Source organism: Carcharodon carcharias, chromosome 20 (genome assembly GCF_017639515.1).
Source record: "Carcharodon carcharias isolate sCarCar2 chromosome 20, sCarCar2.pri, whole genome shotgun sequence".
NCBI classification, from domain to species: Eukaryota; Metazoa; Chordata; class Chondrichthyes; order Lamniformes; family Lamnidae; genus Carcharodon; species Carcharodon carcharias.
In genome coordinates, this window is record NC_054486.1 from 22,447,087 (window position 1) to 22,463,644 (window position 16,558).

Genomic DNA, 16,558 nt, shown 5'->3' on the forward strand with positions numbered 1-16,558 from the left:
TAAGATATATTTGACAAGGTTGAAGATAACATAGAGTTTGAATCCACCTTGATGAACTGTTTGGATAAACAAACATATTAATTTAAGACAATTATACTTACAATCCAGTATAATTTCTCCTCAATTGAAAGTGTCTTTGTCTCAAAAAGATAGGGAATCCTGGACTAGGCCAACATTAACCTATATCCAAGGATGGCTGACTAAAGTGTTCCCTAGCCACGTGTCTGTTTTAAAACCATCCTAGTTGAACTCAAATATTTGTATTGTGTTCTTATGCATGGTCCTTAGAATTCTTAAATTTGATATCAGATGTTTACAGTCTGAAAACCCAATTGCATGTCCGGTTGGTTGCCTCCCAAGGACTTCACTTCTGAATTCCCGCATTTTTTATAGTAACTGGCCATGGCAATAGTTCAAACGTTGCAGCAGTGTTTAATCCAATTAATACAATTAACACCTTAAATTTTCCATTAATTGTGTTATTTTCTTTACAAAAGCACTGGTGTCATATCTTCTGCAGGCAGCATTGATGGTCTAGCATATTAAGTGGAAGGACAGACACACCAACATCAGTGTCCCCTCATACGTGTGCACCACAAGCATCAATGCTATGATCATCTGCCATCCACTTCATTGGGATGATCATATAGTTTCGTTATCAGATACTAGGTTCCCAAAGGAAGTTGCCTGCTCCCAGCTCAGTTAGAGCAGATGCACCGGAGGATGACAAGAAGCACTTCAAGAATGTGTTGAAAGCCAACATGCTGGAATGCAACATTGACATCAACTCCTGGGAGCACTGGACCGAACCAGATGGCGGCAGAGTCTGTGGGAAGGATCCTAGCATTCTGGGACCCTACAATGGAAAAAAATGAAGAGGAAAAGCCAGAGCAGCAAAAAGATCTCGCCATGACCCAAACTGATAATACACGCCAGACATTCCACGTGACAACAAATGCCCCATGTGCCATAAAGCCTGCAGATCCCTCCTGCCATTTGCAAACTTGTGGAAGACCATCATCCTCACTGAGGAGGGATAACCAATATTAAATCTTGCAGTGAACATGCCTGAAGAGCCTCTGCTGGCTTGGTCGTTGGTTATGGAATAATATGTAGGTTATTTTTTCCAACAATTGGTCTTTTCACAGACTAGGAAGACCTGAAGACAGCAATGTATCCTCAATAAAGATTTTTAAAGAAGAAGGCGACAACTAGTGTAACAAATCAGTGGTAACTTGTGCAGTAACTGGCATGGTAATGTGATGCACTGTAATGAAACGTTATTTTTTCTTTCTAGCTGACAGAAGCCATTCAAATTCAGTCCCAGCCCTAATGCCCCCTTTCTTTGGGTTACCATCTGCACCAACGCCTTTCAGCATTTTTGAAGAGAATGCAGATATTGAAAACCAGGAGAATAAGTGAGTCTGACCAGATAATATAGAAAAATTGATATAATTACTTCAGTATTGCTGAAAAAAGAGACATGTCTAAGCTTTCCATCTTGCACTGATCAGGGCACTTAAAGAATATTAATATATGGGTAAAACAACAATTTACATTGTATGTGAAAAGAATGCTGATTGGTTGACAAGTGGCGTGCCATGGAGATGCACCAGTGATGGTGACTGACAACTAACTGCCAAGCATTGTTTGAAATTTAAACCAGGTTGCTTGACCCTGATTGATCATGACATTGCCCTGAGGAATGAGTCAGTGAATGGCTGTCACTTATTTTGTTTAGCTGAAACAGGTGCAATGTCTGCACGTGTCCAATACTTAATCAATCTGCGCCTTGATTCCCCTATTCAGCAAAGCCTCTGCTTCGTCTTACTTAGCTCCTGCAACCTCCTCTAGCCATACAACCCTATAATATCTGTGCATTTTCAATTCTAGCCTTTTGTGTATCCCTGATTTCCATACCCTCACCATTGGCAGCTATACTGTAAGCTCTCAAATTCTAAACCTCTCCACCTTTCTTTAAGACATTCATTCATTTTTGAAACTTAAGTCTGACTAAACTTTGATCATCTGTCCTAATATCTCCTTATGTGGCTGTCAATTTTTTTTTAGAACGCCATTGAAGCATTGCAGAACTTTTTACTATGTTAAAGGCAATGATATAAGTTCTTGTTTTCATTCCCTCCAATCTTCAGCTTTTTAAAACAAGGCCATGTAATCTAATTACTTAAAAACGCTTCCAAACCATTGTTGTTACTGAACTTGTTTACTGCTAACCTATTGGCCAGAATTTTTCAGTCGGCGATTTGGGGCGGGGCCCGCTCACTGACGGGAAAATGACGTGGGATGACATCAGGAGGAACCCCCGAAGTCATCCCGCCTCATTTAAATATTCAGGAAGGTGGGCAGACAGCGAAATCAGCTGTCCACCCGCCGACCTGTCAATGGCCAATTTAGGCCATTGACAGGGTAATTAAACTAATTAAAGGCCCTGCCCGTCCAACCTTAAGATTGGCAGGCAGGCCAGGAGCCCCAGCGGGAAGGAGAAAAAACATGAAACCTCATCCACTGACTGGATGAGGTTTCATGTCTGTTTAAAAACATCTTTAATTAAGTTTGTAATATTTATTAACATGTCCCATCTCGTGTGACATTGTCACATGAGGGGAACTTGTTAATATTTTTTTTTGATGTTTTTTAAACTGTCACCAATCTCTGAGACAGCACTTAGTCTCAGGGAGCAGTGTGCTCTTTCGCGCGCATGCGTGAAAGAGCGCACTTTGACAGTTGGGGAATCTTCACCCCCCCCCCCCCACCACCGTCGGGCAGCCCGCTGGGCGGGGCTTAATTGGCCCACCCACTCAAAATAGCGGCGGGGCTCGTTTCAGCGGCAGAGTTCGGCTGCCCGCCCGCCGCCAAGCCAGTGGGGCCCACCTGCCCATCGAGGGCTAAATTCTGCCCATTGACAGGTATTGAAAATGAGCTATTGTTTGAGGAATGCCATATATTGTAGGTCAGTGGTTCCCAAACTTTTTTGGTCATATACCCTTATTCAGATTTATCCCTTTTTTTTAACTACCCTTCCAATTACTGCATGTTTTGTAAATCATTATTATAGATAAATATATGTCAATCTTTTACTTACTGTTAATTTGATGGATGAGCTTGCTGTTCACTGCCTCCCAGTCGCTTGCTGTGAACAAGGGCTTGTTGGGGGTGGAGGGGGAGTGGCGAGAAAAGTTGTGGTTTGTCTTTAAAGACTGGACATGTGCAGTTACTGTGCTAAAACAAAAATGGTGGCAGCTCTATTCAAGGAACCTAGACGAGCATTAAAGGGGGATGCCACCTTTACACAATTTCTCTTAAGTATACCCTGGAGACACCTGCTGTATCCCCAGGGGTATATGTACCCCACTTTGAGAATCACCGTTGTAGGTGATTTGTTTTGCATTTCCAGGCACTTGCAAATATAATTTGAATCTTAATCAACTACATATGAATTCTCTCTCAGTTTGGTAGAGCAAACAATGTAATCCTGTACTCAATATCATTATTTTCTGATGGACTTCAGTTTTTCAAAGAAATTCCCATTTGTTTGTGCTGTGGGGAACCATTTTTAGTATGTTTAAGGACACTGGTGAATTGTATTTATCTTTGATTCTTTTAGCCACATTATTAAGGCAGGACTGAAAACTACCAGAAAATGACAGTTCTGAAGTCTAACTTCATGTTACCTCACAGTACACATGCAACTGCAGCAACTGAGCATTGGCTGTTGCTTCTGACAGGGATTTTTGCATTGTAATATGTTTGGGTATAACTTCAGAGATGCACACCCTATTGCTAGTATGATTTTTCTTCCACCTCTACAACATTTAACTGCCTTGTCTCCCACCCTACCAACTAACTGTTTGCATAGAGTCTAATAAAATAACAAACTCTGCTCTGGATTGAATTATTTATTCTGCGTAAGTGTTAAAAAGGTAGCCTGTATGTTACGATTGTAAGCAACTGATTGCTTTAACTGCTTGAAATATATATTGGAACTCTGAATGTGTGGTATTTAATCCTGCTTATTTTCTCTTTCAAAGGTGGTATTACCTTGTGGTTCCATAAAAAGCTTTGGAGTCACCATCACTTGGTCAACTGGTCACTATTCATATGTGAACCTTGACAGTGTGTGCAGACAGGCTATTCTGCCTGTGACTTGCACTGGAGGCTCTGAACCTGCCTTCAACCAGCAATTGGGCACAAGTACATTGGCCTTTTCATTCCTACTAGCCCAGAGAACTGAAGCCAATTTTAGTGCTCCTAACTGTCATACTGATTAAGACTAGCTGACTCATACAGACCAGGAATTTAATCTTGGGCATTTCTCATCATCAGATAAAGTTGCAGATAAAGGCCATTGGAGAATTTCTTTCTGCTTTTTGACTGTTTTCAGTTTCTTTTGAGACTAATGTAGATTAAAGCAATTAATTCAAATTCTAACTTTTGAGACTTCTATGTACAAATGATACCAAAGTTGAGATTTAAGGGATGATTGGCCACTGGACACTCTTTTTGTATTTTCAAGGCCGCCAGCAAATTACTTGAAGACCAGTACTCGATGGCAGCTTTCTGGAATCCTTGTACCATCGCAACGTGTTCTGACTGAGGGAGCCTGTGCTGCTGAATGTGTAAGTGATAATACTGTAAAAAAAATTGTATATTTGTCAGTTTTCCCTAAATTTGTAGTTCATTGAAGCAACACAAGAACTCTGAATTTGTCTATGTGCAGCGGTAGGGAAAAGGGACTTGAGTTATTTGGGAAAGTGAGAGAAGGTGTAATTGTTCCCTTGCTTAGAACAGAAAAGGTTAAGGGGAGATTTAATAAACTTGCTCAAAATTGAGTGGTTTTGGAAGTACGTAAGGAGAAATTGTTTCCATTGCCACGACAGCCACTAACCAGAGGTCACAATTTAAGACCATTGGCAAAAGAGCCAGAGGTGGGGGTTTTTTTAAAGCACTAAGTTATGATCAGGAATGTAATGTCCAAAAGGGTAGTGAAAAAGGATTCAATGTAACTTTCAAAAGGAATTGGCCACGTACTTGAAAAGGATTATAGGGAACATACAGGCTGTAAGAGACTAATTGGCTCTTTCAAAGAGGTGGTGCAGTGGCCAAATGACCTCGTTTTTTGCTGTAAGATTTGAGCATTGTTATTAATTACTTTTTCTTCTCGGTAGAATGGGGAATCCTGTTCTTTACAACTTTTCTACTTATGCTTATAAGATCAGGAGCTGCTGCATGCACTGATGTTCTCTGTCATAGCATGTCCTTGTGAATATAATGTGTGATTTGAATTTTTGAACATTCCTTTTTAGGAACTCACTTTTTTTTAGCTGCTGAATTGTAAATTACTGCTTTTTAAAAATTGTCCAAGACTAATTGAATTGGTGCAATCAGTGATGGACCATTGCTTTTTATTTCTCCTTGATAATCGTGATCTTTGGTGTCTGTCTAAAACGAGTCTGCATATTTTCCCCTGCTTATGACTACAGCCATTGCTAACTGACCAGTTTTAGATATTAGTTTAAAATTTCTCTGCATTTTGGGATATCAGTTAGCATTGTTGTTGAATATGTATGTGGATAAATAGTAAACAGGAGTTTTAACTTTTTAAAGGATGATTTGGATGGGATTGAACCCCTGAACGAGGACCACTTTGTGAGCAGTGATTACCCAAACAAGACCCTTGGCCCTTATCCTGAAAACACATGTGACTTTACCAGGGGGGCCCATTTGGTCTCCACCCCTTTCCACCGAAATCCTCTGACTGATGATCAGGAGAACTCAATCAAACAGAACTCCATAGATGGTAGTAAAAGTGCTCTGAGTTCACTGTCACCTATCAAGGAGTCCTTGTTTGACCAACCTCTGCATTTGAAGAAACTAAGGTAAGAAATTGCTCTGTAGTCTCTGGCGTTTTGCTAGCCTTTTATTAGACTACATTGCAAAGCTTAGCCAACGAAAAAGGTGTTTCGTGGAATAGTCAGCTTTGTGTCATTCAACAGCAGCTGAAGTCTAGGAGAAATGTAACTTGCGCATTCTAATCTTTCTTTATATAAACACTAATTTTATTATTAGCAAAATAAATCCTCTCTGAATCTTCTATGATGTTTATTAAATAGAAATGCTTATTATTCAGAACAGCTTCTTGGGAAACATTGGGCTATGATTTTGGACTAGCCTTAATGAAACTGGTCAGTTGATGTGAACTAGATGTGATGTGATCAAGATTCTCCTTAACCCCTTACTGGATTTATCATCCCTTTTTAAGGTGCTTATTATATAGTTGAAGTAGTCATTTTCCAGTGTTCGATTTCTTCCAGGAGGGGCCATAAGTTGACTAATTTTCTAACTAACTTTGAGCATTTTGTGAGGAAATGGGTACTAAATATTTTAAAATAGCAAAAGAACAGGGAAGACTTTTTTTATATAATAGAATGTAAGACTGTGAAATGCCTGACCAGAATAAATGAATGAAATAACAACCATGTCAACATTTGCAAATAGATGATTGAAGGAAATAAACATAAAGAGATGCGGAAACAAGTTAGACCTGTGCAATTAGGGCTACTGCTCATGTGGAGGGTAAACACCAATATTGACTGCTTAGGCCATTGGACCTGTTTCTGTGTTCCTTGCCTCATAAAGAAATGGTGAGGGTTTCTGGGGATCCCTTGCAACACTGTTAAGGCTGCAAGTCTTTGGACTGGTTTTAAAAATAAAAATTGGGAATGAAGGGCAAGATAAGAATGAGAATGGTTGGCCATATACTCCTCAAAGGAGAAGTAGCTAGAGGAGTACGGGAATAGAATAAGTTGTGATTTAGAGTTAAGCGCTACACCACTACCATGAAAGCTTGGGCTTTCTGCCCTACGTCGGCACCAAGACTAAGACTGCCTATTTTCACTTCTAAAAAGTTGCTGCTGAAACCTACATTCAGCCCTTTACTTCCTGAACTTTTCCAGCACATCTCCCACATTCTATCCTCCCCAAACTTGAGATCATTCAAAATTGCTGGCCCTGTCTTGCACCAGCTCCCAGTGATCCATCTTCCCTGTGCTCCCTGATCTATATTGGCTTCAGGACAAGCAATGCTTTTTAAAAAAAAAAAATTCACCCTTGATTTTTAAATCCTCCATGGACTTTCCCCTCCACACCTCCTCCTTCGGCCTACAATACTGCACACTCGCCCCACTATCCTCTCCTCTTCCTGGATACCTCTGCTCTGTCAGCTCCAGCCTGTTAAGCATTCCTGCTTTTTAATTACTCCACTATTGGTGGCTGTGCCTTCAGCTCCCTAGGCTCTAAGTTCTGGAATTCTTTGCCTATATCACTCTGCCTCTCCACCTCCCTTCTTCTCTTAAGATACTTCTTAAATCCTAGCTCTTTGAATAAGTTTTTGTTCATCTGGCTTAATATCACCTTATGTGGCTTGGGATCTGATTTTGTTCCATAATGCTCCTGTTGAGTGCCTTGGAGTGTTTTATTACAATAAAGGCATCTATATAAATGCAAGTCGTGGGGTGTTGTTTTAACAAGGTCCTTTTCAGTACAGTGACCAGGCCAGAAACTTGATGGGAGGAGTTCAGACATGGAATTGTGGTACAGATGGGCACAGATTTCCAAGAGACAAATGTTCAAGGACTTTGGGGAGGAAAGGGTGGTTCGAAATGGGTAGTAATTCGCTGGTACATTGAGGTCCAGAGCAGATTTTTGAGGAGAGGACTGATTGTCAGCAAATTATGAAGTGGGGGACAGTACCTGAAAAAAGACAATCCTTAACAATATCAGCTAATGTGGGGCCCATTGATGGAAGTTGTGGTCAACATTTGAACGTTTTAAGCAATCTTAAAAGACTTAACAGATCAGATCTCTAGTGGGAGAATTCAGAATAAGGCCACATAACGTCAAATGAGCTAGACTGATCAGGGATGACATCAGGGAGCACTCCATCACACTAAGGACATTGGAAATCTGGAATGATCTCTCCCAAAAAGCTGAGGCTAGATCAATTGGAAAATTGCAAAACTGGGATTGCTAGATTTTTGTTAGATAAATGTATATGGGTGGTGGATGTGGTGTGAGATCAATATGGTTGGAACTGACTTAATCCTATTTCAGTTACAATTCTGCGATTAATTCAAATATGTAACGGTCCTTCACATGTTGATGGATATAATTCTCTTTGCAATTTTCCATTATTATAATTCAATGTGCTGGGTGAGATTAGTCTATAATGTTGTAAATGATTGGACAATATTTGAATTTTTGTTTGTACCACAGCCCAATTCAGGAAGCAAGTGAAGATGGCCTGTCCTCTGCTGCCACCACCACCTCTTCTGCAGTCTCCTCTTCTTCAGTGGGAGGACTTGGTACTATGAGTGACTTGAATGTCTTTGAAAAACTGGAACTGGGTCAGTTGAACTCTTGTGAGACCAACAATGTCAATTCCACCTCTGGTATGGACCTGCTATTTCTGTGTAGTCTTTAGGATCTATTTAGACTTATTGTTGGTAACCTAGTTAGCAAGCCAACTATTCAGTTACCATTCTTGACAGTGTGGCTAAACTGGATTAACATCATGAGTTATTAGTTAACAGTGGATTCTGACTCTGAGGAAAGCTGGTGATGGTCAATACAAGATGCTGAACCCAAGTAGGAACTGCAAAAATATCATTTATTTAAAGATTATATAAAGATTATTTAAAGAAGCATGCTAAAGTTCTGAACACTATGCTGAAAATGTTTTGAAAATCTTGCAAATGTCAATGTTTTAGTATTAGGCATTGAGTAACTATTTTCGAAGATTTCCAAAGGTTTATATTCAAATATGGGATTGTGTGATGCAAGGCATTTTTGCTCAGTAATGGATCATTTATTGGATTCTTTCTTGCTGTCACAGCACACAGGTTAAAATTTATTATCCCTAGCTCTATTCAGTGGAGAATATGCACCTCAGACTGGCTGTTATACACATCTCTGCTCAAGACCTTGAATGTTTAGGTTGATTATTACCATTACGCTTTGAAAACCTGTCACTGATTTGGAACTGATTTCAGCTAAATCATTCAACTCGATATGAACATGCGTTTGATTGACAGTTGTATCTGTAATATCACAAGTCTGGTTTTCGAAGACCAGTGCCATGATTCCTTGGAAGCTTTGTTTTGTTTCTGTCTATTGCTTCTTGGAGTACAATATATTATGGGTGTATAGTCGTGTATCTTCCACAAACCCATTATATAGTTAAGGGTGGGGAGAACCCACTATGTTCTTCAGTTTAATTGGACTTCAGGGCTCTCCCGAGTGAGTCTCCAAGCACTGGTCCTAACCTGCTCTATATTTCCCTGGTTCCAAATGGAGGCCAGACTTGAAATTGTATTTTAGTCATTTCTGTTTTTATCTTACAAAAACAAAATACCACAGATGCTGGAAATCTGAAATAAAAACAGAAATGCTGAAAATGGTCTGCAGATTCAGCATCGTCTGCGGAGAGAGAAACAGGATTAACGTTTCAGGTTTAATCAGTTTTAATGACGGGTCCGTCTCTCAACAGCAAGCCCTATGAACATTGAGCAGAACCCCCCCCCACCGCCCCCTATGTAAAGCCCTTTTGGCAGATGGTCTGGAGCTATTAACCGTAGCCATTCAGCTGCCAGTTTGGAATGTTGTTGAAGTTGTCGGTGGCAAAAAGAAGCACTTGCGGGAGATGTGGCTGATCCGTGATTCTAATTGTTGTAAATATACAATACCGTTCATTTAACTTGTTTAATATGCAAATTTGTCCAATGGGGTTTGAAGCCTTAGCCAAGGACTTGATGGTATTATCGTTTCCACTAAGGTCAGAAAGATCATTTGGTGGCACATAATGTATTCCAGAACGCAGTGAGATTTCTCTGATCATATTTGTGCTTCACCCACCAAATATTTAATCAATCTGCCTTGTCTGGTATGTACGGTCAACTTACAGGAGTAACTGGTGATCCTAAGCTCAGGAATATATCTAAGGCAAATGTTCTATGTATATATTAAGTGCTCATCTAATATTTCCAGTAGTAATTTCTAGGCTTTGGTCTTGAACCACAGTTGTAATTGTTCTTCATTACAGTAGCCACCCTACAGTCTTCCAGTCCTCACCAGACCATGGCTCCCTGAATTGCTTTGATTCTGGTGAAATTTGTTATCTGTCTTTTAGCCAGAAATTTAACCAAGATGGCATATCTTATCTACCATGGATTACATGCTGCCAAAAAAGTATGTACACTCTTGCCTCCAAAATTAATAAAATGAGCATAAACAATGGCCACCATGACACACCATTGGCTATGAATTGTTGCATTAGTGTAAAGGGCCAAATATGCTTTGTTCTCCTTGTTTCTGAAATCCCACTCTGATGAATTCCAGGTAATCCTTGGGATATAGAAGTGCGGAATCAATTGCTGTTGTCCCTTTCAGTTCCATTGAGCTCGCTCCCAGAGTTCCACATTCAGGACAGCCCAATACCTACACTTGAAGATGGACTCGAGTTGCATCTGGGTAAGAGACACTATACTTTTTTCTGATCACATCACCTGGTCGTGTTTTAATAACAGTGGCTTAGAAAACACTTAAGGAAAAGTGGGGGAAAGAAGCATATAAATTAGAGTGCAAGATCATAATGGGACAAATCTGACCCAAAATGGCTTAACTGCTGATGTTGGACAAATGTTGGCTTTGGAACAATTTTATGTTGGATTTCTGCAGAGTAAATTGGGAATTCTATGCTCCAAGTGTTCCATGCTGCATTCACATCATTCCAAATATAGTTGTAACTATTTATAATACTTTGCTGCCTGTTTAGCTTTGGGCTATTAGTCTAGTCCCATAGATCTAAGTGGCTAGCTATGTTTTACGTAGAGCAGAAGTCCTCTTTTATACTAGTGGGATAAAAAAAATACAGACTCTTAATTCAGCTCATGTTGATTCTTAATTTTTGCCAGGAGCCCTTCCAAACTTCTCTTAATTTGATGCTGCATTGGGCTAGACTGCTATCTTTACACTCCTGAGCTGTTGCTCCCAACAGCGAAGGTTTCTGTTCTCTTTGCAACACAACTCTAGATGTGTGACACATTAGCTTCAGAAGGTCCATGGCAGTGTCGAACTGAAAATTGATTGAATTTTCTAAACTTAATTTTCAAATTGTAATATTCTTCAAATATCCATATTGTCATCATGCTATTCAGGAGATTTTGTTTACACTACAAAGCAACTACAATGTCCTAGGAGTTGCTGGACACCCAGATTATGGACTCCTTGCAATTTATAGCAATTTAAGATAAGAATTGTCATCTTGATTGCAGGAAGATCTGGATTTTCCGGAATCTCCCAGCCTGCAGCTTGTACAGCATTGGAAACACCTAGTTATCTTAAAAGCAGAGAAGATTTGACATCTGATGTACAAACAAATATGGCAATATTTGTGTCCAGCAAGAGTAACCACAATTTTGTTTATGGAGATGCGGGCAAGGATTTCACTTGAAATAAATGGTCGCTGCCTTTTAGGCTTTGTCCTGCTTTTTGTGGACAGGACATACCTGGGCAGTTTCCCAACATTGCTGGTTAGGTGTCAGTATTGTAGCTGTACTGCAACAGCTTGGCTAGAAGCATAGTGAGTTCTGGAGCACAGGTCTTCAGTACTATTGCCAGAATGTTGTCAGGGCCTATAGCTTTTGCAGTATCCAGGCCTTCTGCCATTTACTGATATCAAGAGGGTGAATCGAATTGGCTGAAGACTGGCACCTATGATGCTGGTACTTCAGAAGGAGATAGGGATGGATCATCCACTCGACACTTCTGGCTGAAGATGGTTGCAAATGCTTCATTCAGCCTTGCATTTTGCACTGATGTGCTGGGCTTGCCCCATCATTGAGGATGGGGATATTTGTGGAGCCACCTGCTCCAGTTAATCATTTAATTGTCCATCACCATTCACAACTGAATGTGGCAGGACTGCAGAGCTAGATCTGATCCATTGGTTGTGGGATCGCTTAGCTCTGTCTATTGCATGCTGCTTCCACTGTTTGACATGCAAGTGTCCTGTCTTTTAGCTTCACCAGGTTGACACCTCAGTTGTACATATGCCTGGTGCTGCTGCTGGCATGCCCTTCTGCACTCTTCATTGAACCAGGGTTGATCCTTTGGCTTGATAGTAATGGTAGAGTGGGGGATGTGTCAGACCATGGGATTACAGATTGTGGTTGTATAGGATTCCGATGCTGTTGATGGCCCACAGCACCTCATGGATGCCCATTTTTGAGTTGTTAAATCTTTTGAAATCTATCCCACTTAGCCACACAACACAATGGAGGGTATCCTCAATGTACAGATGGGACTTGTGTTTTCGTTAGGACATCAGCTTATACCTTATATAGTGATTGTTTAGACACACTCCAATGAGCTGCAGCTTGTTTTCAGCAAGACTTCAATGCTTTGACAGAACTGTTGACCTGAGACCTAAATTCTCATTAAATAGAATGTTCATGTACTGAGCTTGCAAAAACCACTGGATGCCTAAAACCTGCCGGTGACTGCTTATGCAAATATTACAATCATTTGTAGCTATTTTTATATAGCAATGGTGTGTGTTTAGAGCAATTAGTAATTATACTATTAAAGTGGCATGAATGCTTTCTGTGGTTATTAAAAGTAAGCATTCGATCCTTGCAAAGTTGGAAGAAATTGTTATTTGTGCAGTGACAGTGTTACAACCCAGTGTTAGACTCTGTACTGGGTCATTTCATTCCCTAAAACAAAACCCGTGTTCCTTAATGAAGGAAGTCATTAAATACTCCTGTCTCTAGCCTGTTTGCTATAATTAGTGCAATTATTGATTGTATGAAAATGGAGCCAGGCTGTACCATCTTCCAAGATCTAAAATTTATTGTCTCGAATGTATTCACCTGGAGCACATTTTTTACATATTATTCATCCATCTAATGGTTCTCTTGGGTTTTTGAGAAGAATATTCTGGTCACATTCAATGGAATTGTCTCCATTTGAAAATGTTTCCTCCCTTCCCCTGTAATTTATCAAAATTATGTTTAAATGCTATCAAGTAAAAGTGTTGAATTATTATGGTAAATGGGAGCATAAACTAACCCACTTGTCCAGCAGTGTCTAATGCTGCTGCAATATGTACCTTCTTTTATAATGGGCTTTTTCGGCAGCTGCTAAAGTGTTTTTATAGAAAAGGTGTTTGATGTTGTAGTCCTAAATGAATATACCTTGACTGTTAACTTTTTTTCACTTGTGGTTCAGTTGATAGCACTCACCTGAGACAGAAGGTCATGGGTTCAAGACTCACTCCAGAGACTTCAACACAACACCTGGGCTGACACTCCAATACTGATTGCTGCACTGTCAGAGGCAACTTTTTTCAGATGACATGTTAAATCAAGGCCTTATCTGCCCCTAGTTGAAAGTAAAAGATTGCTGGCATTTCAAAGAAGAGCAAGGAAGTTTTCCCTGGGGTCGTAACTAATTTTTATCCATCAACCAGCACCTCAAAACAGATTATAAAGTCATATACCTTGGTGGTAGTTGTGGGATCTTATGCAAATTGGTAGCTACGTTGCCCACACTAAAACAGTGTCTGCAGTAGGAATACTTAATTGGTTGTAAAATACTTTGTGATACCTTGAAGTTGTGAATTTGTTTTTCCCTACAGGCTCGCAAGCCTTTAACGTTAAACAAGCAGCAGTACATGAACAGTACCGTGTATTCTTCGGAACTAATTCAAGTTTGAATTTGTCCAAAGCTATAATTAAGGTAGGTAACCCATCAATCCAGCAGATAAGACCACAAAGTGTAGGAGCAGAAGCCATTCAGCCCATTGAGCCTACTCTGCCATTCAATGAGATCATGGCTGATCTGATAATCCTCAACTCCCCTTTCCTGCCTTTTTCCCATAACCTTTGATTCCCTTACTGATTAAAAATCTGGCTGTCTCAGCCTTGAACATGCTTAGCGACCCAGCCTCTACAACCCTCCACGGTAAAGAATTCTATGGATTCACTACCCTCTGAGAAAAGAAATTCCTCCTCCTCTCTGTCATAAATGGGTGACCCCTTACTCGGAGATTATGCCCTAGACTCTGCCCAAGGGAAAACAGCCTCTCAGCATCTACCCTGTCAAGCCCTCTAAGAATCTTGTATGTTTCAATAAGGTCATCTCTTACTCTTCTAAACTCCAATGAATACAGGCCCAACCTACTTAATCTCTCCCCATAAGAACATCACTCCATATCTAGGATCAACTTACTGAACCTCCTCTGGACTGCCTGCAATGCCAGTATATCTTTCCTTAGATAAGGGGACCAAAACTGTTCACAATATTCTTGGTGTAGTCTAACTAGTGCCTTGTATAGTTTTAGCAAGACTCCTTATACTCCATTCCCTTTGAAATAAAGGCCAACATTCCATTTGCCTTCCTATTACCTGCTGAACTTGTATGCTAGCTTTTCATGATTCATGCATGAGGACCCCCAAATCCCTTTCCAGCTTTCTGCAGTCTTTCTCCATTTAAATAATATTCAGCTCCTCTATTCTTCCATAACCTCGCATTTCCCACATTAAATTCCATCTGCCAAATTATTGCCCAGTCACTTAACTTGTCTATATCCTGCAGACCCTGTGTCATCCTCACCACTTGCCTTCCCATCTATTTTTATGTCATCCACAAACTTGGCGATAGTACATTCACTTCCCTCATCCAAGTCATTAATATATATTGTAAATATTTGTGGCTCTAGCACTGATCCCTGTAGCACTCCACTAGTTACAGGTGTATGTATAATGAGACCTTTATTCAGAGCAATGTCAAGCATCTGTCAGGTTTGGAGAACAACACAATTACCTGGTCTAGCCTCATTGCCATTTAGTTTTGTTTTTGTTTGGCAATAGCGTGTGCTCTTACTGCGGAGAAAATTAACTGATATTAAGAAAGAGTGAACCATCTTCCCTCCCCCTGCCCAATTTATGGAGATTTCTCATTCTATACAAATTGCCTAATTTGCACTCTGTAAACTCTTTTCTAGTGGACCATTATTAATATAATGGAAATTCTTTAAAGGCATATTTAGTAAAATAAAAAAACAAGCTAGTACTGCAGTCGCTCTTTATTTGCTATGTAAGCATACACCATGAAGGAGTTTTGTCATGTTAATGTGGGAGTGGGAGCATCATCAGTTTTCCTGTAATGGGTTTGTTGGAGGCATCTTGGAACTAAGCCCTTCAACACATCATCAATAAATTGATTTTGAGGCTGTCACCTAGTTAACCTAAAATTTGTATCTATACTAAAAAAAATCTTGCTATTGTGTTGAATTAGCTAATCTGTCTTGGGATGTGGGGTGCTAAAATTGACTGGCTAGGAAGATAAAACAACCAGAGTTCTGATACCTGTCCTGTGATAACCCTTCCACAATTGCTGGAAAAATCAAATGAGCATTCAGGCACATACTGGAAACCTGAAATATTTTAGACACCCTGCTGAAAATTGGCTAACAACTGAAAACGTGATCCTTCTAAGCTGTAATGGCCCTTATCGTTGAATAACCTGTTGGATTTGCTGCACACACCAGGAAGTCAGGAGTTTGACAGAATACTCTCCACTTGCCTGGATGAGTACAGCTCCAACAATACATAAGTAGCTCAACACAATCCAGGATGAAGCAGCCTGCTTGATTGGCACCCCAACCACCACCTTAAATATTCACTCCCTCCACTACCCATGCACCATGTATTCCTTCAACATGCCAAGGTTTCTTCGACCTCTACCACCTAGAACAACGAGGATAACAAGCACACGAAAACACATTATGGGGACTGGGATTTTAATGATGAAATTGCTGGGTCACAGGCTAAGTGAGTGGCATTTTTGTGCAATGAAGTGGACCAGTACAGTGTTTAGAATGAGGAGAGGGTTGGGAGATATCTATCTTGAGTACACCAATCCTGATTCACTCCAAAAATAACAATCCCCTTGACTAATTTATATAGTGCCTTTAATGTAGAAAGCCTCCCAAGGGTTTTAGAGATTTTATTGGATGAGATTGGACACTGAGTCACAAAAGGACTTAATCGGGCCAGGTGACCCAAAGGCTTGGCCAATCGGGTAGATTTTAAGGAGTATCTTAAAGCAGGAGAGATTTTGGGAGGAAATTCCAGAGCTTAGGATCTTGGCAACTGAAGGCATGGTCACCAATGGTGGAGCAAAGGAAGTCAAATTTGCACAAGAAACCAATTTGGAGGAATGCAGATTCCTTAGTTGTTGGGCTGGAGGAGGATGGAGCCAAGATAGGGGTGAGGCCTTGCAGAAATTTGATTACCAGGGTGGAATTTTAAAATTGAGGCATTGATTCCTGGATTAGCAATGAGGATCTGGAGTGATAGGTGAGCAGGACTTGGTGCAAATTAGGATAAGGGCAGCAGTGTTTTGGATGATTGACATTTTAGAAGGCTGCACCACTTGAAGTACATATAATATTAAGCATGTATAAATCCTGACCCCT

The 16,558-nt window shown here is 40.3% G+C and overlaps 1 protein-coding gene across 2 annotated transcripts in view; it reads left to right on the plus strand.

The window, feature by feature from the left end:
• The window catches only part of bub1bb (BUB1 mitotic checkpoint serine/threonine kinase Bb), an 86,419-nt gene that overhangs the window by 58,405 nt on the left and 11,456 nt on the right, over positions 1–16,558 (plus strand). For both annotated transcript variants that reach the window (XM_041213817.1, XM_041213816.1), the window contains exons 14-19: positions 1,298–1,418; positions 4,535–4,637; positions 5,626–5,897; positions 8,293–8,468; positions 10,414–10,545; positions 13,715–13,815. In XM_041213817.1, coding sequence (XP_041069751.1) covers positions 1,298–1,418; positions 4,535–4,637; positions 5,626–5,897; positions 8,293–8,468; positions 10,414–10,545; positions 13,715–13,815 — 905 coding nt within the window. The remainder of the gene's footprint in view (positions 1–1,297; positions 1,419–4,534; positions 4,638–5,625; positions 5,898–8,292; positions 8,469–10,413; positions 10,546–13,714; positions 13,816–16,558) is intronic.